General features: G+C 47.8%; 5 protein-coding genes across 10 annotated transcripts; 2 read left to right on the top strand and 3 right to left on the bottom strand.

Moving 5' to 3' along the window:
- Nucleotides 1-274: 274 nt before the first annotated feature.
- FOXG_15616 (uncharacterized protein) lies at nt 275-3302 on the bottom strand. Of its 2 annotated transcripts, XM_018395708.1 has the most exons (3): nt 2872-3302; nt 2430-2773; nt 275-2270 (listed from the first exon to the last, which is right to left on the bottom strand). In XM_018395708.1, exons 1-3 carry the CDS (start codon nt 3080-3082, stop codon nt 408-410), a joined length of 2418 nt encoding a protein of 805 aa, XP_018255958.1. In that variant the 5' UTR covers nt 3083-3302; the 3' UTR covers nt 275-407. The 2 variants fall into 2 exon arrangements, with proteins under 2 accessions (XP_018255958.1, XP_018255959.1); XM_018395709.1 differs by having other exon boundaries at nt 2430-3302.
- A 6759-nt stretch (nt 3303-10061) lies between these two features.
- Nucleotides 10062-12241, bottom strand: FOXG_15615 (uncharacterized protein). The gene is made up of 7 exons (XM_018395707.1): nt 11862-12241; nt 11663-11813; nt 11362-11604; nt 11124-11310; nt 10965-11069; nt 10553-10915; nt 10062-10498 (listed from the first exon to the last, which is right to left on the bottom strand). The coding sequence occupies exons 1-7, from the start codon at nt 11930-11932 to the stop codon at nt 10260-10262; spliced, it is 1359 nt and encodes a 452-aa protein (XP_018255957.1). The 5' UTR covers nt 11933-12241; the 3' UTR covers nt 10062-10259.
- Nucleotides 12242-12525: 284 nt separating this feature from the next.
- FOXG_15614 (uncharacterized protein) lies at nt 12526-14180 on the top strand. 2 transcript variants are annotated; one of them, XM_018395706.1, is made up of 5 exons: nt 12558-13199; nt 13265-13433; nt 13484-13754; nt 13823-13915; nt 13973-14144. In XM_018395706.1, the coding sequence occupies exons 1-4, from the start codon at nt 12751-12753 to the stop codon at nt 13846-13848; spliced, it is 915 nt and encodes a 304-aa protein (XP_018255956.1). In that variant the 5' UTR covers nt 12558-12750; the 3' UTR covers nt 13849-13915; nt 13973-14144. The 2 variants fall into 2 exon arrangements, with proteins under 2 accessions (XP_018255955.1, XP_018255956.1); XM_018395705.1 differs by having other exon boundaries at nt 12526-13199; nt 13484-13915; nt 13973-14180.
- Nucleotides 14181-14358: 178 nt separating this feature from the next.
- Nucleotides 14359-16218, bottom strand: FOXG_15613 (uncharacterized protein). Of its 2 annotated transcripts, XM_018395703.1 has the most exons (7): nt 15995-16218; nt 15893-15931; nt 15721-15810; nt 15028-15671; nt 14888-14969; nt 14790-14836; nt 14359-14730 (listed from the first exon to the last, which is right to left on the bottom strand). In XM_018395703.1, the coding sequence occupies exons 1-7, from the start codon at nt 16148-16150 to the stop codon at nt 14553-14555; spliced, it is 1236 nt and encodes a 411-aa protein (XP_018255953.1). In that variant the 5' UTR covers nt 16151-16218; the 3' UTR covers nt 14359-14552. The 2 variants fall into 2 exon arrangements, with proteins under 2 accessions (XP_018255953.1, XP_018255954.1); XM_018395704.1 differs by having other exon boundaries at nt 15721-15931.
- Nucleotides 16219-16414: 196 nt separating this feature from the next.
- On the top strand, nt 16415-19333 carry FOXG_15612 (uncharacterized protein). 3 transcript variants are annotated; one of them, XM_018395701.1, is made up of 10 exons: nt 16415-16508; nt 16574-16696; nt 16752-16851; nt 16908-17026; nt 17080-17639; nt 17692-17816; nt 17878-18026; nt 18085-18263; nt 18336-18516; nt 18569-19333. In XM_018395701.1, the coding sequence occupies exons 3-10, from the start codon at nt 16811-16813 to the stop codon at nt 19267-19269; spliced, it is 2055 nt and encodes a 684-aa protein (XP_018255951.1). In that variant the 5' UTR covers nt 16415-16508; nt 16574-16696; nt 16752-16810; the 3' UTR covers nt 19270-19333. The 3 variants fall into 3 exon arrangements, with proteins under 3 accessions (XP_018255951.1, XP_018255950.1, XP_018255952.1); XM_018395700.1 differs by having other exon boundaries at nt 16415-16696; XM_018395702.1 differs by having other exon boundaries at nt 16415-16696; nt 16908-17639.
- The last annotated feature ends 5464 nt before the right edge of the window (nt 19334-24797 follow it).

The raw sequence follows: 24797 nt of genomic DNA, 5'->3' as shown, positions 1-24797 counted from the left end.
ATCACATTTTGAAACAGCAGGGGTGCTCTACCCCCAGTCCAGTTCTTTCCGGCCTATCCGCATCTTTTTCCCTGTGTTTTCAACCTTCCCAATATTATCAAACCAGCCGTTGATTCTAGGAACTCCAAAAATCAGGAGCGTGCACATGGTCGTGACAGTAACGACATTGGTTTAACCTAACTACTTCAGTAACCTCTCACAGGTTAAAAATAATACGTTTAGTTAGAAAGTATAGTTTATTATTATTATTACTATTACTATTTATTTATTATAATTACTGCTGCTTATCATATTTATTTATTGCTGTGCTACTGCCGATGGTTCGCCAGACTGAATCGTATATCTTTTGGTATAGGGTATGGCTCGCTCGTGCTCACAACCGCCGCCCCGCCCGCGCTGGGAAAGGATCAACGCTTACTTCCGGACGTCGCTACAGGACCATCCATCCAGGACGATCTCTCTTGTGGCTGCGAGCTAAGGATTCGATCCTGGTGACGCTGGCGTTGTTGCTTCGCCCTAGTCGTCTGGGATTGGCCAGGGCTTGGCCGCTCGTTCGGTAACAACGTCCTGGTTGCTGATAATTGGTGGACCCTGCCGCTCCCAACATCCCCCTTCGGTAGTTTTTGCAGCGGACGGCCGACTTCAGCTGCAACGTAAGACTTCTGAGGAGGTGGCTGGTAACTGTAATCTGCGAAACTTCTCCCCTGTGTGCCGTCTCTGTGGCGGTGGCTTCTCATCATTGCAGTCCCCTGGGCTGGAGGCAACGAGGATATCGCAGTCGTCGCATTATCAGTGAGCGGCGGCGGTGGCAACGATAGTGGCTGTTGTTCAGGATGCCGTGATTTCTGGCGCTGCTGCTTTTGTTGCTGCATTCGGGGTAATAGGCCTTCTTCCATGGCTATGGCCCTTGTGCGCCCGCTGTCACGCTGTGCCCTGTCTGCCGTGTTGATCGGAACAAACCCCTGCGACGATGGGGGTTGCTTGATGATGATGTGGTGATTCGATGATACGGCACCCTGTTGTTGACAGAGCACTTCATTCGAGGCGTGGCTGATACGCTCTTCTGGTGGAAGCAAAGATGGCAACTGCCGCTGCTGTTGCTGCTGATCATCGTGTTCGGAAATTGCAGTGGCTGATGTCATTCCTGCCAGGATCCCCTCGTACCCCTGATACGCCGCCTGGATTGCGCGGAGTGCTTCACTCGACCAAGGATGTCCTTCATCAGACTCGTTGTTTTCCACTGCTTTGCGGCATCGATCGGAAGCCCATGAGAGAACAGCATGATCGATGTAGGCACCAAGTTCGTTCGAGGCATACACGCCTCTCAGTGCAGGATTCTCCTTCACTTCGGGAATATTCCCCAGCTGACTACAGATAGCTCGTGTGATGGCTGAGGCCGGTGGTCTGTGGCGCATCTCGGACCGCGGTTGATGAATCGCGTTATCTGCGCCGACGCGTTCGGAGATCGAATTCTCCCACACCGGACGAAATGCAGGACCAAGGGCGTGTTGGACTATGTGAAATAGGCCTGTCCAGAGGTCGCCGGTACTGAAGCGTTCTGCATAGTGCTCATCATGTTCTTCTGGCATCAAGTCGAGATAGTGTTTCGTCGAGGGATCCCTGAACTCGGTCATATGGCTGCGGACGTAGTCGAGGACCTGCCTTTCCAGCGTTCGTGAGCGCAGGTCGAGCCAGGATGCCATATCGTCGGCGCCATCGACATCGCCGTCTTCCCTCCGCCGAGCCCACCAATCATCCCCGTGAGTAGTTACCATAAGACCTTCGATCGCAGGTATCAAGTCCTGTCGTCGTAAGGGCTTATTGTTCTCGTGAGTATCGACAATATCTGCGGGTTGAGTGTTTACCCAACGTACTACATGGTCGATGACCTGTGCCATGACCTCGCCTTCCTCCTTCTTGATCTTCAACAAGGGCTGCACATCCGGAAACCGAAGAGTGAGGTTCTGTTGAAGATGGCGGCAAAGACCGTCATAGGCTTCCTTGTCGAGCGAGCTTAGAAATCCACTTCGCCGAGCTGTCTTTTGGACCGGTTTGATGGTGGAAGGGGCCGATGGGCTGGACTTGCTGTCGTCGTTACTGTTGCCGCCTCCCTTGGGATAAAAGACCTGGTGAACATCAGCAGCATCATAGGTGTCGCTTTTGAGGCTGCCGGCTAGCACATTCCAATCGGAAATTTGAATGGACTCGGAGGTGGAGGTAGGAAGTGCCCTCAGAGTTTCGAGTACCTGGTAGAACGCATCGAACCAATACTACTCCCAGGTCAGCAATATGTTCTAGGTAAGGCTTGATGGTGGCCAAGATTATTTTTCTTTTTCTTTCTTTTTCTTTTTTTGCCCTGGAGTGGAAGAGATGGACGAAACGATGAATGATGAACCATGATCCACAGACACCAAGGGCGAGTCACTCACATCGTCCAGTCTGTACCCTGCGATCTGATACCATTTTGAAATGTTAAATGTGGTTCTCCCCAGGGAGGTTCGACACCAGCGGGTAACCCGAGGTCTCCACCGCTCGCTTCGCCACAGCGTGACGAGACGGCTGATGGGAAAGCGAGCTTCACTTGTCAGGCACAAGATGTCCAGCATGCTTTTCTCGATACCCTTCTTGTTGACATTTCTCTCGACGGAAAATAAAGTGGGATCCCGATCAAAGGCCGAGACGAGCTGTAGCCAGATTTGACCATGGGTGTCGGGCAGGGTGAGATCACGGCGATTGACACGAAGCTTGATGTCAAGTTCGACTGGTAGAGTGTCTGTGCAGAAGGGTGAGTATGGTTTGTCATGTATATATTAAACATGTACGGAATGAAGATTTGTTAATAGTATCGGGGACGATTGAGAGGGGTCACACCTTTGTCGTAAAACTCGCAAATCCACCATAAATCGCTCGAATCAGAATGCGTCTGTTTCACGTAGTCTTTCAAGGCCTCGATGCGATGCTGGCCAGCCATGAGCTCGGGCCTCTCGTCAATGAAATCGGCCCAGTTTCTAAACGATAACACATATTGACGTCGGTCCTGGATATGGCTCTGATTGGTATCTGGGAGGGCGTTGATGATCATCTTTTGAACGGCGGCGGCACTGCAGGAGACCTGGATGTAGTGCTGCTCAGCTCGACGTGCGAGGCCACCATTCTGGAAAGAGCGACAAAGATGGGCGACATGGTTGCGGTCGAGGGGCCTGTTACTGCCGCGAGACCAGGAGAAGTCGAGGAGATGGATGGGTAGCTCAGCGACGGCAAGGCGGTAGGGCTCCGCCTGTTTCCTCAGGGAATCGACCTCGGTGAAGGTTTGTGGAGCAGGCTTTGGGGATTTGGCGGGTCTTGGATGGTGATCGGTGGTGGTGATGATCGATGATGGGCAGTGGATTGGTATATATTATGTATGATGTATATTTTATCGTTACTTTGTTCCCAAGTTAGGTGATGATGATGGGAAGGAATAGTTGAGGGGAGAGAAAGAGGATATGGATGAAAGTACTGAGGAGTATTATTATATGCGAATGGGAGACGGGAGAGGATACAGGGATCAAGAAAGGCGACCAATCAAAGAGGTCGAGGGGACTGTTACTGCCGCGCGACCAGGAGAAGTCGAGGAGATGGAAATGGGTAGGCTCAGCGACGGCAAGGAGGTAGGGGCTCCCGGCCTGTTTCCTCAGGGAATCGACCTCGGTGAAGGTTTGTGGAGCAGGCTTTGGGGGATTTGGCGGGCTTGGAATGGTGAACGGTGGTGGTGAATGAATGAATGAGGGCAGTGGATTTGGTATATATTATGGTATGATGTATATTTTATCGTTACTTTGTTCCCAAGTTAGGTGGAGAAAATGTGGGAAGGAATAGTTGGAAGGGGAGAGAAAGAGGATATGGATGAAAGTATGAGGAGTATTATTATATCGAATGGGAGACGGGAGAGGATACAGGGATCAGAAAGGCGACCAATCAAAGAAAGGTAGGAGACAAAGAAGGGAGGGCGAATGAAAAGTGCGGAGAGGGAAATAGAAGGTTAAAAGTTTAGAGGGAGGATGGGGCGCACGGACACTTAAACCTGGGATTGAGATATGAATTGGCAAAAGTTTTGGAGGATTGAGGGTGCACGGACACCTGAACCCAGGTTCAAAGAATGAATTGGCAAAAGTTTTGGGAAAGGTATGGTGCACGGACACCTAAACCTAGGTTTAGGCGGGTCTGGTGTAGAAAAAATGGCAAGTTTACTAGCAAGGTTATAAAAATGTAGAGACCTATAAGTAAAAAGGTCTAAATATTTATGACTTGTAACCCTAACCAGGACCCCTTCGGCGTGTTTTTTGACTACAATGTATGACAGTACCACGGTCATCTCTGAAAAGAATACTCTTTTCCTTCCGCAAGAGCTCAAGCTAGGCGGCCCCTCCAATTGGGAGCAATATTGCCCAGCTCAGAAGGCCATTCTTCGGATCAATGGCCTCGAAGATGCTGTCTTTGGTGATTACCCTCCCGAGGAACAGCAGACTATGGATCAAAAGATCAGGGCGGCAAAAGCTGCCGTCTCCATCCGAGGTAACTGCACTGGAGAAGCACTCAGTCAACTAGTCGGGATTGAGAATCCCCAGGAGATGTTCAACCTTCTCCAGGCCTATTGTATTGGCACGGGCCCAGTTCTTCTGCAGACAACACTTTACCAGTTCATCCGGATCAAAACAAGCTCTTACGAGACAATTCCACAATTTAATGTCGACTTTGAACGACTCGTCAAACTTCTCCTCGAGCAGAAAGAACCAATCTCAGATACCCTCAAAAAGGTTGTTTATCTGACTGCCTGCGAGAACGAGTACCCTGACTGGACTGCCAGACAGCGCGCTCTCCTACGCTCGGAGCATCCGCCAACACTACGATCAATGCAGCAAGATCTCATTGATGAAAACAGGTCATCAGATGATGATGACAGTCATGGTACTGCCTCCACGTACTGGGCTCACAGTAAAAAGACTGGAAGGAAGGGCCCGGCCGCAAGAAAGCAAGAGGCAAGTGGCCGGAGGAGAGGTTCTTCAAAGAACCAGCGAGCCGCGAACAAGTCTAGCCAGGAAACCAATCATCGGGTCGGCAAGCATAAGGACCATACCTGCACGAACTGCAAGAAGAGAGGACATCACGAAAATGATTGTTGGTTTGCCCATAAGGATAAGCGACCTGACTGGGCAGTCCGCCTCGCCAAGGAACTCATGGAGCATGATCTTCAACGCGACAACACCAAGAATCTCCATATCAAGGAATCAAATCATATGACAGTCGAGCGATCTTTTCTGATCCTTGAAGACAGCGTCTCAGACGAGCTACCTATGGACAATACAGAGACGTGTAAGGTCTCCCTTGATAACATCTCTTCAACCGCAGAATGGCTGTTCGACACAGGTTCGTCAGTCCACATCTGCAACGACCAAAGCCTATTCACAGAACTGCAGCCTGCAACCCGAACGGTCCTCGTTACGGGCGGTGGGAAGGTGTACCCATTCGGTAGGGGGACAGTCAAAATTTGCTTCATAAACAAATGGGGTGAGCAGGTCACAATTAACCTCAAAGACACGCTGTTCATCCCTGAGTTTCCGGTAAATGTCATGTCAGGACTCAGGCTATACAAGAACGGCGGCTGGATAGACGGGAACGACATGTATGACCCAACAGGAGATGTCTTTGGTCTCCTCCGCATAGGAAGGGACGGTCTGTACGTGAACACTGAGGTCGGAAAGACTACTGTTTCAAACCAGGCCGCCTCAGAACTCCAGCCAGAACCATGCAATCACCACACTGCTTCATCAAATCAATGCCTGAATGTCGACCTTTGGCACCGAAGACTCGGCCATGTTAACGCATATCAGGTGTCACAGACTGCCAAAATGACCAAAGGAATGTACTGTGACGGCCACCACGACCATCAGCCTTTCAATTACTGCCTCGCCTGCGACATCGCAAAGGCCCTACGATGGACTCCGCGAAATAAACGGAAACGAGCCTCCAGGGCCGGGTTCATTCATGTTGACACCTTCAAAGTCAATCCACCGAGCATTAGAGGCGAACGATGGGGAATGATTGCCACAGATGACAGGCATCGAATGAGATGGGCCTACACATTCACGAGGAAGGGGATGGCTTCGGAACTCCTAGGCCAGCTCATCTCCAAGATACGAACTCAGTATGGCATCCGAGTGTACGCAATCCAGATGGATGGCGGCTCTGAGCTCTATGGTGCGTCTCTCAAGAACCTCGAGTACACTCACGGCGTCAAGATCATCAAGACGACACCATATACTCCTGAATTTAACGGAGTTGCTGAGCGCTCTAACCGCATCATCTTTGACAAAGTCAGAGCAACCATGGAATCGGAAAGAATCCCGATAGAGCTCTGGCCATTGGTCCTGGAAGATATGGTGCGCAAGACAAACGTGACAGCCACCAGGGCAATTGATGGCCTCACTCCCATGGAAAGCTTTCTCAACGAGGCCTTTCCCGGACAAGACAACAAGCCGGATCTGTCCGGAGAACGAATCTGCGGCTCACAAGTCACGATACACATACCGCAGGAACGAAGATTGAGATCACACAAGTTTGGCCCAAGAGGAGAGGCTGGAATCTACCTATGCATGGAAGGTTCACAGATCTACACCTGCTGGGTGCCCTCTCGCAGGAAGGGACATCAGATCGTCCGCTCTGCAAATGTACAATTCTACGAAAAGGTTGGGGAGACAGAACTCCTGACCGAAACTGAGCATGATGTTGAGCCGGAAATCCGCAAGAACGGAGCTCCCATCTCAAGCCGGCCACAGTCCGTCACGGAGCAGACAAAGACTCCAAGCCCACAAAGGTCTGAAGTGAACAATCTTCAGCATGCTGAGGTGCATAATCCTCAGTATGGACAGACGACAACATCCATGACATCAGCTAAGCTGCCCGATCTCCGAAAAGAGGTGATCACTGAGCCCAAAACAATGACTGAAGCGCTTCAAGGTCCGCAAAGGGAGCATTGGCTCAGAGCAATACACAGTGAGCTGCGCAGCCTCCTCAAGAAAGGAGCTTGGCGCATGCTGGACCGCACCCAAGCTCACAATAGGCCACTTACAGTCAAGTGGGTATTCAAGGTCAAGAAAAACGAGGACGGCAACCTCGACAAGTTCAAGGCACGGCTGGTGGTCAGAGGCTTTGAACAACAGTTCGGCTTTGACTACAACCAGACTTTTGCCTCTGTTGCCAAAGCGGCGACTTGGAGAATCCTCCTCACCGTTGCTGCCTGTCTTGACTGGGAAATTGAGCAGATGGACGTGTCGACGGCGTTTCTGGAAGGGGATCTCGATGAACAAGTCTTTATCGAAATGCCGGAAGGACTTGTCGAGTATTTCGATCAACACCCAGAAGACCGTCCGGCAGGATTCTCAACTGAGAAGATCTGCAAATTGATCAAATCCCTCTACGGACTCAAACAGGCGCCTCGGCAATGGCAAAAGAAGCTGAAGAAGACCTTAGAATCCCTTGACTTCAGACAAGCAACGTCTGACACGGCCGTATATCACAATCCCACAACGGGAGTGATTATCATCACATATGTGGATGACTTCCTCATCATGGGCAGCAACAAGGAAGCAATCCAAGGGTACAAAGCCCGCCTGGGAGAGATCTTTACGATGACTGATCTCGGTCCCGCCAGCCATTTTCTTGGAGTAAGAATAACCCGAGACAGGAACTCAAGGCTGATCTACCTTTCCCAGGATGCATATTTTACCAGAATACTGAAGAAATTCGGCTTGGAAGATTGCCGACCGGTCAAGACCCCGATGGAGCGAAATTCACTCTCGACACTGCAACCAAGAGACAATGGCGACTCGGCTTCTCCAGAAGAACGAGAAGACTATAGCTCGAAAACCGGCTCGCTGATGTATGGAATGACCCAAACCAGACCCGATTTAGCTTTCCTACTCTCGGTACTCTCAAGATACATGTCGAATCCATCACCAGCACATTCACGAATGATCAAAAGAGGTCTCCGCTATCTACAGCAGACAAGAGACCACGGCCTGGTGCTTGGGGGCGTCAAGAAAGATCCTGAATCCGCTTGGAGCATCACAGCTTGGGCCGACTCGGATTGGAAAGGCGACACTGTTACGGGAAGATCGACGTTTGGATGGCTTGTTCAACTTGAAGGATCTACAGTCTCATGGAGGGCCAAACGGCACGAAACAGTGGCACTATCGACTACCGAGGCTGAATATACAGCACTCTCCCAGTGTGCCAGAGAATTAGCCTGGACTAGGAACCTCTTCTCTGAACTGTTCCTTCCGCTACATATGCCTATCCCACTGAACGGCGATAATCAGGGTTCCCTAAAGCTATGCAGAAACCCTGAGCTTCACCAACGGACAAAGCACATTCCGTTAACCGAGCACCATATCCGAGAAGAAGTTGAAGCCGGGAATATTGATGTACAATACATCAGCACACATGAGCAGGTAGCAGACGGACTCACTAAACCATTAAACGCCGTCAGCCATGGCCACTTTCTAGAAGCAATTCGAGTCAGTGCATGTCCGATCGAGGAAGCAGGTCGTATTATTTGGAGTACTGAAGTCCACGATGACTCTGTGCCCTGAAGACAAGGTGGATGGGGGCGTGTTGGAAAATCCGGGGATCCCCCTTCCCTTCAGGATTCAGACTAACAGTCTGAAAGTCCTAGATTTAAAGTTTAAAGTCCTAGATGAAATCATTTAGAGATATAAACCTGAGAAAAACTCTCATCTCACTAATGAAAAAACCAAGTTTCATAAAATATATATATTTTCACCTAGCACTACTGCGCAATATAAACAACACTTGACGATGCTTTGACAATAGCCGCCGAAATGCTCAAAGTCCGATATAGTATCATTCCTCGCTTTATCCCTGCGGAAATCATCCTAACCTGGTACATAGGCGCATGCGGAGCCTTCGTTATCATGTCAGACGGGACCACGTAGTATGTATTGGCTGGTTCTGTTTAAGAGCATGGATATGGCATCGGACGATTGTTAGAATACTCAGAAGCTAGCTCGAAGACAGGATAAAATTCAGTCGAGGCGTACTAGAAGCGCCGCACAACGCCCTGTTATCATACATCATGCAACTCCAAACCATTTGTCACACTTATCTAACGACAACGTCTAGTAGACCTCATTAAACATTCTTACTAAAGCCGTAAATACACTAACGAAGACTACATCTCTATTGATTCTCCCACTTTCACTGAAAGTGGATGTTTTGCAATGTCATTGGCTCACAATCCCTGTATTTTCCCCGCAATCCCCTTTCACTTGAAAGAGCGCTCTCAATAAGGGACCCCGATCAAATGTCAAGCCAAAGTGAGGGTTCTGGCCTCTTGATGGGTTGACTTCTTTACTTATTTTATTGCCCAGTTTCGAGTTTCACTTGTATGAGCGATCTGAACGCATCGATGTGCATATGTGTATCCTAGCTATCTACCCATTAAAGAATAACGTACATGATAAGCGAGTGTCTCAGACAAGCGAGTGTCTCAGTATACTGTGCTGCCTAAAAACAGCTTACCCTATAACACTTTTTTAGCTAAAATAAAATAATAGAAAATATTAAAAACTATAGTTTTAAGTAGTATAGCTTTTAAAACTAAGATATTATTTTTTAGATTTTTTTAAATATTATATTATATAAAAAACCTGCTAAAATACAGTCTAAATAGATTTTCTTTAATAACTCTATAAATAATTTAGCTATAATTCTCTTATAAAGTATATAGCTTTCTTATATAGTTAAAAGTAAGTTATACAGCTTTTAGCTTTTTAGACTTAGCCTGAATTCTATATAAGCTTTGAAAAGTCAGCTTTTTAGGTGTAAAGTGAGGTGAGACACTCGCTTGTCTGAGACACTCGCTTATCATGTACGTTATAAGAAATAGCTAGCTACATAATTTGTTAACATATTTTTACTGCTGTTTATTATGTTTACTTTAACCCTTTAAGAGTACTGAATATAATTAATTGAGCTATACTCTAGACGGTTATAATAAATATTCTTTGTAATTGCCATACTATTATTATCTGTATTTTAATTGGTTTAGAATCATTATCTATTCTCGTTTAGTTCAACTGATACCAGAGTGTTTATAAGTAATTCAGGTGTGTTCACAACCTTGATAGAAAATAGCCTCCTGTAACTAAATGTTATTCTTCTGAATCTCTTGAGTATGAGAGGGGAGGTTATGGTTCTATCTATCGCTTCAGATTTCCAAGCAGATTCTTCCAAAACCCACCATTCCACTCAGCTTCCCCCTGAGTCTCCGTGTCCTCCCACTCTCGTCTACCTGTACTGAGATCGACTTCTGAAGCGGACTGAAAACTTGTCTTCTGTGAAATTTTCCACCACACTATGTTGAAAACAAAAATGAAAGAGCCAAGGTACTTGAGAACAAAGGTGTCGGGTTTAAAATGTGGGATAAAAGCATCGTAACCTGAAAGGTTTTGTTAGTACCAGAGACTGTGATTTAGGAGGCTGTGCCACTGACCATTGAACACGATCACGAGAAGCGAAATGAAAAGCGAAAAGTATGAGCCATACGGTTGAAGAAAGCCAACGTAGGGTAGGTCAGCTGCCATGATGCCTTGGGCTTGCAATGCCTGACGAAACCGGATGTGAGAAATAAGGATGGCAACCCAATTAAGCACAGCAAAAACAGTCACAAGGCTGACGAAATAGCCAAAGACGGTTGAAGATGATTTACTAGCGTTCATGTATCCAAGGCAGATAGACAGAGACGCTATACCGACAGCAAAGATCGGGTTACCATTGTCACGCGCTTTGGCGAACAGCCGAGGTGCCTGGCCATCCCTGGCGAGACCATACAGTGATCGAGAGGCACAGTAGATATCTGGTGATGTTAGTTGAAGCTTACGAAAACAGTAATAGATTTGGCGTACCCGAACTTGCGGCGCTTAGAGTGAACACCAAAAGGCATCCGTTGATGATATCGGCAAAAACATGGATGCCACCCAGGCTGACTGCAACGACAAAAGGAGAGGCAGCTGGAAGCGTGGTATTAGCAAGATGATGCATGAGCTCTCCGATAGACTTCTTACCTCCGCTGGTGGCTTGTTTCGTAGCGCCAATAAGCTGCTCATTTTCATAGGGAACAGCCATACCCAGAACCAACACGCCGAGGATGTAGAAACAGGCAATCCTCCAAAATGTCTGCTTGACGGCCCGTGGGACATTCTTTCTTGGGTTAGGTGTCTCGCCAAACGTCATGCCCACGACTTCAGTACCCTGTCGGCGGTCAGTATCCACGCTCTCTGCTGACAAGACCATTTAACGTACCGTAAAGCCGAAGCATGCTTGACAGCAACAGGCCCAGAAACCAAGGAATCGTCCCTTGGGTCCCTCCAGTAAGTATTCTGCGAACGGTCCAGGGTCTTGCCAGTATCGGAATCCACTTCGATTGTGATTTGGTCCACCGCCCATAGCAACCACAAATGTGCTAAGTATAAGGGTTGTCATGATGAGGATCTTGGCAAAGCCCAGCCAAAATTCGGTTTCACCGAAGCTGTTAACGTGAAGAACCTAGAAACAAGTCATCAGATGCGGATCAAGATGATGGTTGGAAGTATGGATGACTTACGTTAATGGATACAATAGCCACTTTGAACACAGTGATCCAGACGGCGACGTTAAGGTCTGGTCTCCAGAACTGGATGACCAGTCCGGCAGCTGTGAGATTGGTCGGCGTGCCTATCATGTACTTAAAGAAGTAGTTCCAGCCAGTTGCGAAGCTGTTACCAGTTAGTTCGTCAACCATTGTGTAGGAAACTATGACTTACCCGAGAGCTGGGTCAACCATACGCGTGGCATAACCACCAAATGCCTTGTTCATAGGGAGGAAAGTGGCCATCTCTCCAATTGCAGTCAACAAAAAAATACTGTAATTCCCACGAGGATGTATGCGATCAACAGACTACCAGGCCCTCCTCGAGACAAAGCACTACCTGTGCCTATAACAAGTCCAGTTCCAATCGCACAAGCAATTGAGAACATAAAGACCTGACGGGGTTTGAATTCCCTTCGCAGTTCATTTTGCTGGATCATTTCGCCTTGATGCAGGGATTCAACCCCAACAAGGTCGTTGTGTTTCTCCTTTTCAAATGTCACAGTCATGGCGCCCGTAGAGAATATTTTGTGGAACGATGCTCAGTTGTTGAACTGGTCAAGGAGAACACTCTTTATTGCTCCCGACGAGTCCTTTATTACAAAACTCAATTTAAGACCAAACTCCTTTTGACTTTAGTGTCACCCACTAAATCTTATCATCCTTCGGTTCCGCTCACCGAAGAAGTCAGGTTCGCTTGCCAACCCCACAGATAACTAAGATAACGGCTCCAGACTTGGGCTGTTTACCCCGCAAGATCGAAATCTGGTGAGCATTCAGACCCACAGCTCGTGCCGATATCTCGGAGCCCACCCTCCGAAATATCTGGCCTGCCACCTCAACATCCGAGATGGTCATTCCTACATCATGACTGGACGTGCGGGCTACCTAAACCCCATAAAGCATAGAGATTCTCCTTACCCTAGAATTTCATATGATCACTGGAGTCTCTGCTTATCCATTAATACAGGTTAATGCAGCACGAATTTCCGACTAATACGAGCATCAATCTTCTACATCGTTCAAAAGTCAAATATTTATCAGAGCCAACTATCTGACGCGACATGCATATCGTTCTCGGAGCCGGCGTAGTCGGATTGACTACTGCGCTAGAAATCAAGAGACAGTACCCCTCCAGTAATGTCCTGGTTCTCGCCAGAGATTTTCCTGGAGATTCGCCTCCCATATACGCATCAGCTTGGGCTGGTGGCAATTGGATCTCGAGTGCAACCGACAATGGCCCTCAGGAAGAGTGGGATCGTGTCACATATCTCAAGTTCAAAGAACTCGTCACAACTCATCCTGAATGTGGTATAGAAGCAATGGACTTGCGATCCATCTACGAGGATGATATCGAGAATGTTGATCTTCTGAGCCAAGTAACCCAAAAAATCTGGTACGATCAACTTGTCGGAGGGATTAAGTGGCTTCCAAAGGAGGAGCTTCCGCAGGGTACCAATTTTGGTTTCGAAGTCTCGACTTTTGTTATCGATGTGCAGAAATATTTGCCGTGGTGCGTATAATACCGTCGCTCTAGTCGATTTCTTGGTACCAGTAATATTAATCGAACGTTGATAGGCTCCAAGCTGAGGCCACAAGACTCGGTATTGAGATACGAAGAGCAATCATAGACGACTTATCAGACATTCCGCGCCATTTCCCGAATACCTCAACCATCTTCAATTGTACAGGACTTGGATCTCTGACGTTGAAGGGTGTTGAGGACCACGACGTATACCCTGCGAAGGTATGTCTCATTATCCATTTTTCAGGGTGCCAATGCTTACTACTATTCAGGGCCAAGTGTACCTTGTGGAAGCGCCACCAGGAGGCATCTCAAAAATGTCCTTTCGCTCAAGTCAAAGACTAGGTAGCCACAGCACACATGTCTTCCCTCGAGGCATGGATGGAGGCGTCATCCTTGGAGGCTGTAGACTAAACGGTGATTCGAACCCACAGTTTGATGAAGCTATCGGTCAGGGTATAAAAGAGCGATGCTGTGCTCTCGTCCCAGAGCTTGGAAGGCCAGAGAATTTGCGGGTTATCAAGCAGGGCGTTGGCTTCAGACGTAAGCTCTTCTATTCCCACATAATCTAAGTGATTACGACTAATGACGAACGAACGTGAATCGAGCAGGAAGGGTGGGGCGAGGATCGAGCTAGAGAGAAAATACGGCGTCAAGATCATTCACAATTACGGCGCAGGTGGTTCAGGATACCAGGCTTCTTGGTAGGCTGCCAATGAGATACACTCCGATCTTCCAGGCTTGAAACTGACTTAGTATAGGGGAATGGCCAAAACTGCTGTAGACCTTCTTCGGTCGTCAGCCAAGATTTGACGAGACTTCAGTGTTAAGGGGAATCACCATCATACTGGACAATATGTACAATACTGCCGTCCTTTATTGGAGTCTAGAGATTAATCCGTGTTATCGCTCAACTATGCCACTGTAATCGATGTAAATATAATGGTAGCATTGTAATTTGTGAGGCAATCTTGCAGTATCTCCATGGTGGCTGACAACCAGCGCCCCTGCATGGGAAACGTCCACGATCCTGTTCACAGTGAGGCAGTTTTTATATTTCCCAATATGTTATGTTGAAAACAATGAGGAAGATGGATTGGCTATGCTTTGATATGTCGAATTTGGTCTCCGAAACTCTTAATGGCACGCTGGTTTCAAGCCTTGCTCACGGTGGCATTCCGTCATGCAATACTTATTCGGTGTTCTTGATTTTACGTACAAATACGTGCACAGGTTTACAGTTTTGGCCAAGCAAAAGCTGAAGGCTGTGACATCACCTTAGCCTATTGCATCCATTCTTCATGATCGGAGATCAAATTTTATGCAGTACTCCAATGATGATTACATACGATTCCTGATTGGGGATTTTGCAGTCCGTACAACCTTATCAATGCTAGATGCTACATAATTGATGTTCCGCTCGTTAAGCCCAGATATAGTTATGCGACCATTAGGAACCAGATAAATGTGGTACTTGGTTTGGAGAGTTTTGCACTGCTCAGAACTTAATGGTAGCAGGCTTACTGAGTTAGCACCTTGTTGGGCAGCGGGTGGAAAACCCTGGCGGGTTATGCTTACCTGAATAGCCCTGTTCCGCGAGTGATGATATCCCAGTTTCCTGGAGTCTGCCAATAGAGTTAGTCATCCGTCTCATTCACATTATGCTAGTGATATACCTTGTGAACGTCTTGTAGCAAGTGAAAAAGCTTTTCGCGTAGAGCGTGTAGTCTTCGATGGAGTGTTGTGAGCTCCTCTCTCCTATGGATAGTAGTATCAGTACCTATCTGTAGGGAACACTGGAACATTCCAGACTTACCAAACCGACTCCCGCTCAGGATCTGAAAGAATAGTGGTCACGAGTCTGGCTCCGTATACCGGCGAAGACGAAAACTCGGATCGAATCAAATATCGGAGTTGATCATGCACAGCAGATGCAATTGGAGGCGTGGGACAAATAGCATGAAGTGCACCTACTCTCTCTCCATAGAGGCCAAAATTCTTGGAGAAAGTCTGGCAGGCCAACAGTTCGAAACCCTCTCGGGCAAAATGGCGCAAGCCGAACATGTCTTCGTCTAGGCCATTTCCTAGACCCTGGTATGCCATATCGAAAAGAGGAAAGAGGCGCCTTTCCTTCATCACTTTTGCTAAGGTCTTCCACTGATCTTGTGAGAAATCTGCTGCAGTCGGGTTGTGACAACAAGCTTGAAGAATGAAGATACTTCCGGCCGCGGCACTTCTGCCAGCTTTCAGGACACACTCCCAGTCAACCCGGCCGGTCTCTGGGGAGTAGTGCTTGTACGGCTGAAATTGAAGTCCCGCAACCGTACACATTGGCTGGTAGTTACTCCACGTAGGGGTTCGCACATAAACTGTCTTCTCCATACCTGAGACCGACCTGCTGAGAAACATGAGAGCAATGTGAATTGACCCCGTGCCTGATATAGTTTGTACGGATGCAAGCTAGATTGCTGTTAATAATTTTAACTAGATGGTTCATTCTGCAGCTTACTCTACCTGACTCCATGATCTTAGAGTCATTTCCAAAAGCAACTCGGGCGGCGTTGCGTAGATACTTGGCATTACCAGTCGTAACTTCGTACTAGATGAATTTGGTTAGTAGGGCTTCCTAGACCCTAGCGCATGGCTTTTAGGCTGATACTCATGATTGTGCTGTGCCTTACATCGTGATTGGGGTTTGTCGCTGCAAGATGGTCTTTGGCCTAGGATCAGTTAGCCCCATCAGATCTTGATACTGATAACGACTGTAGTTGAGTAGTGCTCACATCTTTCAAAGCCTTCAGCTCATGGAAGCAACCCTGCTCATTTCGGTATACGCCAACGCCAAGGTCGACTTTGTTGGGGCTCATGTCACCATCGGCCAGAACCTTCAACTCATACATGACATCGGGGGCACCCTGTTGCACTTTGTCGAAGAACATGACGTCGAAGCGTAATTCTCGCAGATTGGGTGGAAATCAAAGACCTTGTGGTGTAATAGGGCGATTAGGTATCCTTTTCTTGTCTGCTTTTATCCTCAATAGTACGACCCATACTCAGGTGGATCTACAAGTTCGGGTGAGCAACTTGGTTCTATATCAAATTAGGCTTAGCATCGGAATCGGGTCCCCGAAGCCACTGAGTCACATGCTATGCTCCAGCTTTAAATACCAAAACCCTCGGGACCCGCTCTCCGAACCCAAGCTCCTCAACTCAAATCTCGTCAGGAGCCATGTCAACGTCGTCACGCTCACCCGGGGATTCGGGTGTGAGGAAGACGCAACCGAAGTCATCGTTGGCGTGAGTGAATGATTTTTTCACCAAATGTATCTTCAATTCAACACCCTAGACTAATACACATTCAGCTGTCTAACATGTCGAAAGAAAAAGGTCAAATGCTCTGGCACAGTACCTTGTGCGTATTGTTCCAAGAGGGGCCTGGACTGTAGCGTACCTCTTCGCCAAGAACGCAAAGTATATGCTGTCAAGTGAGTCTATTCATCAGCTTCAGCTTCTTTTGGACGCCAATTCATTCTCTCTTAGCCATGTTGAAGATTTAGAGAACCAACCGCCTTGCGCAATATGAAGGACGTAATCCCGATATGGGAGAATGGCTTCCCGATGTTACCAATGATCTTTCCCAGTAAGTATTTCCAGCCTTTTTAAACACCGCCGCAATACCAATTGACCATGTCTCAGGAGCCCGTTCGTCAGCGATCGCGATACTCGACAATCTAATCGCACAAATGCCGCTGCTTCTCCATCAGCTCCCCGACCTTCCACTCGACCAAAGGCTTCCTGTCCGTTGACCGTCCGGTGTATGTAATTTGACGAAGAGCGGTGTGGACAAAGGTGTTGATATGACCCGCAGCCATAGAGACCGATTCGTCGTTGAGTTCGAGTGCGACGTTTGGCGCGAGGGTTCAAAACCTCGTCAGTCAGGCCCGCCATACCCGCGAAACACCGCAGCCTACGCCGACAGGATTTATTTCCAGCAATGACCGTCCATCTCCAGGGCAGGCCTATGGTGTATGTCAAAGCGATTTCTCTATGCTACCGAGCGAATCTGAGGCTTACCGGCTACTTGACATCGTGAGTCTTTACATTGGCCAGAGTCAGAGTCACTTTGACGTACGAGAGGTCTGCGATAATATCGATCTATATTATGCAGATCCAGGACGCCAGCTGGAACGCTCGGCAGCATGGTTCTTGCGCATGATTATTATCCTTGCAATAGGGAAACTCCTTCGCGGCGACAACGCAGACAATAGAGCAAATTGTTATCCGGGCAGTAACTTGTTCGAATATGTACACGCCAGTCTACCAAACCCCAGCATGCAACATTCCCAGGGCAGGGTCGCAATTGAGACACTAACACTCCTCGGAGTTTATCTCCAAGCCATGAATCGAAAGGAAGAAGCATACATATACGTACGTCGATTATTACCGAAGGCAACCCAATGTTTAACAGCCTATGATCTAGACCAGCATAGCCTTGCGGCTTGCTGTTACACACGGTTACCACCGCCCTCTTGAAACAAGTAAAGTCCCCCGATGGGAAAAAGCCCACATCGGAAGGCTATGGTGGACGATATACATGCAAGAGAGGTAGGTCTTGCTCTAGGCTACCCTGTCAGCGTCAATCAGCTTACTCATCGTCGTCTACTAGGCGATTGGCAGCAGCGACAGGACATCCCTATGGTATCGACGATGATTTCATCATGCTAGACTATCCTATCGATCAACCAGGGTTTAGTTCGAGTCATGCGATACGAACAAATGCTAGAATAGCCAGGGTCACAAGCCGTGTTCTAACAGGTACTAAATATCTCCGAATGTTACCTTCTACGATTGTAGCTAATAGAAAGACATCAAGACCTCTATAGTCCTAAGCGCCAAAACCAGGACTCGTTCGTGCTGGACGTGAAGGAAATTATCAAGTGCCTACACGAAATATCGAGAGAGATACCAGAAAACCTGGCAACTATAGCCGAAAGACCTAATTCTCGAGTTTCTGTGAGAACAAACGCTTCTCTTCAGCTCATGTTATATCAGGTCTGCTAAGCCCCCCTTCATGCTTAACCTACTATCGCACGACCCAGAGCAGTATTGGGGCTGACTCAACAGGCCACTCTGCTCACTATACGCCCGGTAATGCTACATGTAGCGCATCTGATACTTGCAGGTGAGAGCTCTAATTTAGAACACCTGGGAAATTCTTCGCTAGCACAACTCTGTCGAGCATCTGCCGAAGCCTCAAGGCGTGTAGTCCGGACGATCCTGACATTGAGAAAAATGAATCTGTTGAGTAAGTTCTCTCCGCCCCTAATCAACTATCGGAACCAACCGTTCGATGACAGCCATTTTTGGATTCTTTGATTGCGATGCCCTTTTTTCCGCCGCTTTCGTCCTCCTTCTCACGGTTGTTTTTGACTCTGCGTGCGAAGAAAAGGATAAGATGAATCCATCACCAGGCCTAGGCGAGGCCCTACAGATTTTGCAGTATCTGGCAGACAATCATAATACCAACGCCATCGAGCGACTTCACGAAGTGAAGAATCTTTGGCATCAACTATCGGAACATCTACATTTAAAGGAAAGCACCACTGCGCCCTCTCAGGGTCCTATGCAATCTACTCGTGGCTCCCCACTTCGACATGGAGCGAACAGTAATCAGGCATCTATCTCTCGTCATAACACAGAACTTCCTCTCAACTTGGATATAATCGGAGAATCAGTCCAGCTCGGAAGTAATAATGACAAGCCAAGCCAGCTCGAACCACACTTTGACAACCTAGAAGGAAGTAATAGAAGCATGGACTTGGATGTAGACCATGGAATCTCTACCTTCCCAAGCGAGGTATCCCAGATCTGGATGCCTTCAGCGACTTCAATAGGCACCATACCAGGCAACGATCTGTTACTTACGGATATACCACTAGATGAATACCATGGGTATTTCCAGTCGCTTCTGGATAACTCGGATTGGTGTCTTACAGGTCAGGACGTGGGAGATTTAGCAGAGTTTGGAAGACATGTTGAAAACTTCAGTAAATCCTAGCAAGACTTTAGAGTTTATATATTCTTTATTATGTCTTTTAAATTTATATATTAGGTATATCTTACCACGGCTTGCCTCCATCAGGAAATTATCATCTTGCACCCCTGTTCTCATAACCTACTCAAATTGGAAATTTCATGCCCTGCCAGCTGGTACCGCTTTTCCAGCGCCTATAAAGCGGCTAGCCGCCCACCATGTCCCGCAATGTACCTCTTAAGTCTCTTGACGCTTAACCGCCTCCTTCATTTGTCACTCATCACGTGTCCCCTCAACAACGACGTCTCATCTCGCTGTCCGCAAACAGCATTCTTGGCGCCCACTTCACAACGATCAGAGAGAGCCCATCTTTCATACTCACGACTAAAGTCTATTGCCTCTTGCCCTTTCCCTTAGTGGCAGGAATTTTTCCTGTTTTCCTGGCACCCATACACACTACCCGTCTCACAACCACTTCGCCCCTCCACCAACCGCCTCTTGCATTCATCACCAGATCGCTCAAATTACCAATCTAAGTAACAAAACTTGCCTCTTGCAGTATCAGAGACGCACACTTCCTTCGCCCAACAAAGTCGCTATGCTATGCCCTCCAGTAGAGCGGCTGCCTGAATGGATCGTTCAAGGAGGAGCCTCGCCAGGGAGGCCCAAGAGGCCGTACTCAGCATTCATCCAATGGCAGCATCACGATAAGCACACTTGAGACCGGGCCATCTCATTCGTACCTCTCCCCCGATACGCCTTGGCAACAGGAATGCATTTATCAGCCACAGCCAAATTGCCCCTTTTGATCCTTGCCACTAAATGTTGACCTAACGATAAAAGTCGTCGTCCAATCTCCACGAAGTTCAGGCAAGGCTGCTTTGGACACAATGGCTGAGATGACGCGTCGTGGTCAGGTTGCAAGGCATGAGACGATTCAGGCCACTTGACATTTACCTCAAAGGGTCATGAGGATCGACTAGACACGTCAATGCGTGGGGGGGACATTGCATACTCGCGATCTTTTACTCGACTTGGTAATTCGAGCCTGCCTCGAATAGGATCAAAGTGGTGGGGTGGTGAAGTCGCAACACAAGGCATGGTCTTGACCTCCTGAAATTTGCTAATCAAGTATTGGCATCCAAGTCTGCCTCGAAGGACTTTAAGCAATGCAGTGTAAAGTAGCAACGCAGCGAGCGCACTAGCCTAGACCTCCTGAAATTCCCTCATCGGGAATAGGGGGGTTATTTGGTTACACTTATTTACTCGATATGGCAATTCGAGTCACTGTTGGCCTTAACTCTCTGCAAGCTTGGATTGCAGCTGTAATGGTCAAGGCCATTAAGCTGCATAAGCGTTCGTATGGGCTCGCTTCCGGTTGATCTCGCCAATGAGGAGTTATTCAGATGGCCTCTTGATCATTTCTGACTTCGTATTATGCCTGCTCTTGGCCTCCTGATCTTCTTTGGCCTTGTGTTGTATACGCCAACGAAGCCAAGGCGGTTATACGATCCTTTACTGGGATAACATCTGACCAACAGACTGGCAACAAGAAGGGCGGGGACCAATCCCATGATTCAAGACATCCGACAAGCTCCAAATGAAGTTTCATCTCGGCATAATTGTGTTGCCCGAGGTGCACTTTTCAGCTTATCTGCTTCCCGCTTTTCTAATAGCGCGACGGGGTAGGAGGCTGGGCTTCGTGTATAAATGGACGGTCTCCTTCTAACCTAGCCTTTCAACCTCTTAGACTTCTCACAAATTCTTTGCTTTGTGATTATCAAGTGCCTTATTCATTTACACAAGGACTCCGTCATTCATTCATTCAAGATGGACCTCAAATTTAAGCCTTATCATCCTGAGCAAGCCAAGCAGAGACAACAAAAGCGCTCGTCGGGACGCTCTACACTCGCTCCGACGAGCAGTCTCCTTCCACCATCCTTAGTTGCTGGCCATAGATATTCTCGGACTGGCGAGAAATATATTCCAGTGACTATCACGAATGGAGATAAAAATCCTTATCCTGATTTTCCCACGACAGAAGAATGGTGGGATTACTGGTTGCCTACCTCTGAAAATCCTGACACTGGTTAGGATAACCTATACTTTAGATCTTAACGACCCCTACTAACGTCTGATAGTCTTCACTACCGACTTCCAAGACACCAGCTTGGATCCCACTCGACAAGATTCTGGATATAAAGGTAATGAGCTAAGAAGAAAACTTCAAGCGGCAATTATCACTTTAACCCCTGAGTTGAATATTGCAGAGACAAGTTCAGCCGAGCACACTTGGTCACCAGATGCAAAAACCACTACATCAACTGTCTTAAGCATCTGTACACCTTTAGCAACCTCGCCGCATTGCCAACAACTTTGCATAAATGATGGTAGATACATCTTGGTTAAGGACTATAAGAATATTACTAACGACTATGAGATGCCTTTACCATGCGGTACCCACCTGCCGGTCATATCCACCTACCGGTCAGCGAAAAAAGAATTTCCCCATACAAAATGTCCAACTTCACTTGCACAGTGCTTGGCCAAAATTGAAGTTATTTACATGGAACAGATTGTGTCGTACTGAGAGTTTCATGCTGTTTCATATTGGAATGTTCATTTGTATTTTATACAAGCAGTTTGGTCGCATGGCACTAATGTAAAGTTTCTCAAAATGTCTCCTTCATCACCCAGCCTCCCCAAAGTTTCATCAAAATTTTATCTATAACAGCTTTCTTTAATCGCCTTGAAAATGCCTCAACAGTCTTATACAGGGAATGATGTCATTGAAGCTATATTGGATGTTACAGATAATCACGTCTCGCAGCACCAGGCCGCCCAGAAGCATGGAATGCCCCAAACCACTCTGTCTGACTGATTAAGAGGCCTACCGTCAAAGCCCGAGGTCACCCAACCTGCCTAGCTGTTATACAAATCCCAAGAGGCTAGATTAGTTACATGGATACTTCGACAAGAGGCCTTGGGCTATGCTCCTTCCCACAGTCAAGTTTGCGCCGCGGTAGCTGCCCTGTTGAGACAGCAGGGCCGGGAAAGGCCTATCGGTGTACACTGGCTAGCCAGATTTATTAAACGCCATCCAGAGATCGATACGAAGGTAGGAAAACGCCAGGAAGCTGCAAGGTTTAATTCTTTTACCCCAATGGCCGTCAATTGGTACTTTGATATCCGGGAGAGCGAATATGGCTGGATCAAGCCTGAGAACACGGTTAATGTTGACGAAGGCGGTATCATGGCTGGATTTGGTGAGTACTGACCACCTCTGATACAAGACTTACCGATAAATTGCAAATCTAGGTTTGGATTCCTTGGTAATTGGCAGTAGCGATCCCAGGAGGAAGGCCTTCCTCAAAGGCTCGCAGTCCCGCACTTGGACTAGTTTTATCGAAGCCGTCACTGCAGATGGCCGTCTTATAAAGCTGGGAATTGTCTTCAAGGGCAAAGAACTTCAGAAGCAGTGTTTATTGATGAGTTTAACAAGATCGCCGACTGGTATTATATCACGTCCGATAGCGGCTGGACCGACAACCATATCGCGCTCGAGTGGCTCAAACAGGTTTATCTGCCCCAAACCCAGCCAGCAGATGAGTCTGATGCAAGGCTCATCATATTAGATGGCCATGGGAGCCATGTATCTGTGGGTGTCTACCTGTTCTCGATCAGAAATACCGCTGACTGAAATCCAGGATGAGTGGATGGCCACGTGTTTTTTGAATAACGTGTATTGCTGTTACCTGCCTTCACATTGCTCTCATGGCCTACAGCCACTGGATAATGGTGTTTTCAACGCATCCAAGGCTGCATATCGAAAAGAGCTCCAAAAGCTGGCAAGCCTGACGGATTCTGCGCCCGTGGACAAGGTCAACTTCATCAAGGCCTATGCCAAAGCCAGGGAAGTGGGCATGACGAAGAAAAACATCCTCTCAGGCTGGAGAGTAACTAGGAACTGGCCGATTTCACGATGGAAAGCGCCCATACATGCCGAAATCCAACCAGACAAGAAGGAAACGACGCCTGGATCAGACAGCCACAGAGGCGGGCAAGTCGACTCTGATAATACGCCAAAGACCAGCCGTCACATCAGAGACCTGGGGAAGAACAAGAGCCCCTCTACCAGAAGGCGGCATTCTGTGATATTAAAAGGGTTTGAAGCTCAAGAGTCAAGATCGCCTCTCTCAGCACCAGAATAGCCAGTCTGGAGGAGGAAGTTGGCCGGTTGAGCAGAGGCAAGAAGAGAAAAGCGATACCGAACCCCAATAAGAAATTCATGACCCTGGCAAAGGCTCTAGCGGCTGGTGACACTATTTTAGAGCCAAACGAAGCAATTGAAAGGGCGGATGTTGTTGAGGATGTGATCGAGGTGGGAGGGATGGAAGAGGATGAGAGGTCAAATTCAGGGAAGGAAGAATTAGGTGTCGTACGCACCCGCACCGGCCGTGAGGTTAAACGGCCTAGAAAAGATTAAAATAGATTTAATTTGATCTGAATTGTAGAGATAAACTTATTTTTACTATATTTATTACGGTTTTCCCATGAGGTTAAAAAAGTGCATTATGTATGGGGGTTTTTTTTTTCCGCTGACCGGTAGGTGGGTATGACCGGCAGGTGGGTACTGCATGATAATGGTTGTTGGCCAGAGAAAAGCATTGGAAGCGTGGGGGGAGAAGCTCGAGATGGGGCGAGATTGCATAAGGGGATCGCCTCAAAAATTAAGCTGCTATTGGCTATATAGTGACGGACTGGCGTCCGAAGCCTACTATTCGTGGAGCGCCCCCAATTGATGTGATTGGAAGACAAGACATCAACTGAGGGAGGTGGATTGGTCAGGTATTGGTCAGGACAACACATCACATCACGGAGGGAATAGGACCAGACCGGGCAAAACAAGAAAGAGACTACACACAAGGGAAGCTTTCAATGAGGCAATAAACCTACCAATGGTGGTGCAAACCCAAACAGCCAGCGTACTGCGGTACCGTATCATATTCAAGTTTAGCTCTAGATGCTCCAGCAGTGAGAGGTGGAAAAGAGGATATCTTGGCTTGTCCGTGCACAATCAGCCTATCAGCGTCTACGGAGCCAAGGCCGTCAAAATATTTCAACGTGGCTTGAGGCTAATTCAGAGCCAACCTACGGTGGGGGCTCGGAGAAAACATAATAAATACTTTCCTGGACGCGATGCTCAAGCTGCAAGATGCTATCCTTTTGACATCATATTTCTTCTGTCTGTCCTTTCAATGTGGAATATTCGACTTAACTCAGACGCTAACGTGCTCAAGGTCTTGAAGAACTGTGCATCTCAGATCCCTTCAAAACCATATCTCGGCGCCACATTACGCATCTCTCACTACCCAACAGCCGATCGCAGGCCCATGACAAGGTACTTGCATCTGTACTCTGTAACATTTGGGGCGCTTCGATCGTCAGCCAAAACCCCGTTACGGGGCATGGCTGCTGTGGAATGGCGACCACGAACGAATTGAACCTGAACCTATCTTAGCGCATTAATTGAGACACCCGGCGCCCTGGCG

This window comes from Fusarium oxysporum, chromosome 15 (assembly GCF_000149955.1).
Source record: "Fusarium oxysporum f. sp. lycopersici 4287 chromosome 15, whole genome shotgun sequence".
Classification (NCBI taxonomy): domain Eukaryota; kingdom Fungi; phylum Ascomycota; class Sordariomycetes; order Hypocreales; family Nectriaceae; genus Fusarium; species Fusarium oxysporum.
Note: the sequence above shows the minus strand (reverse complement) of the source record. Positions and strands in the feature narration are given on the sequence as shown.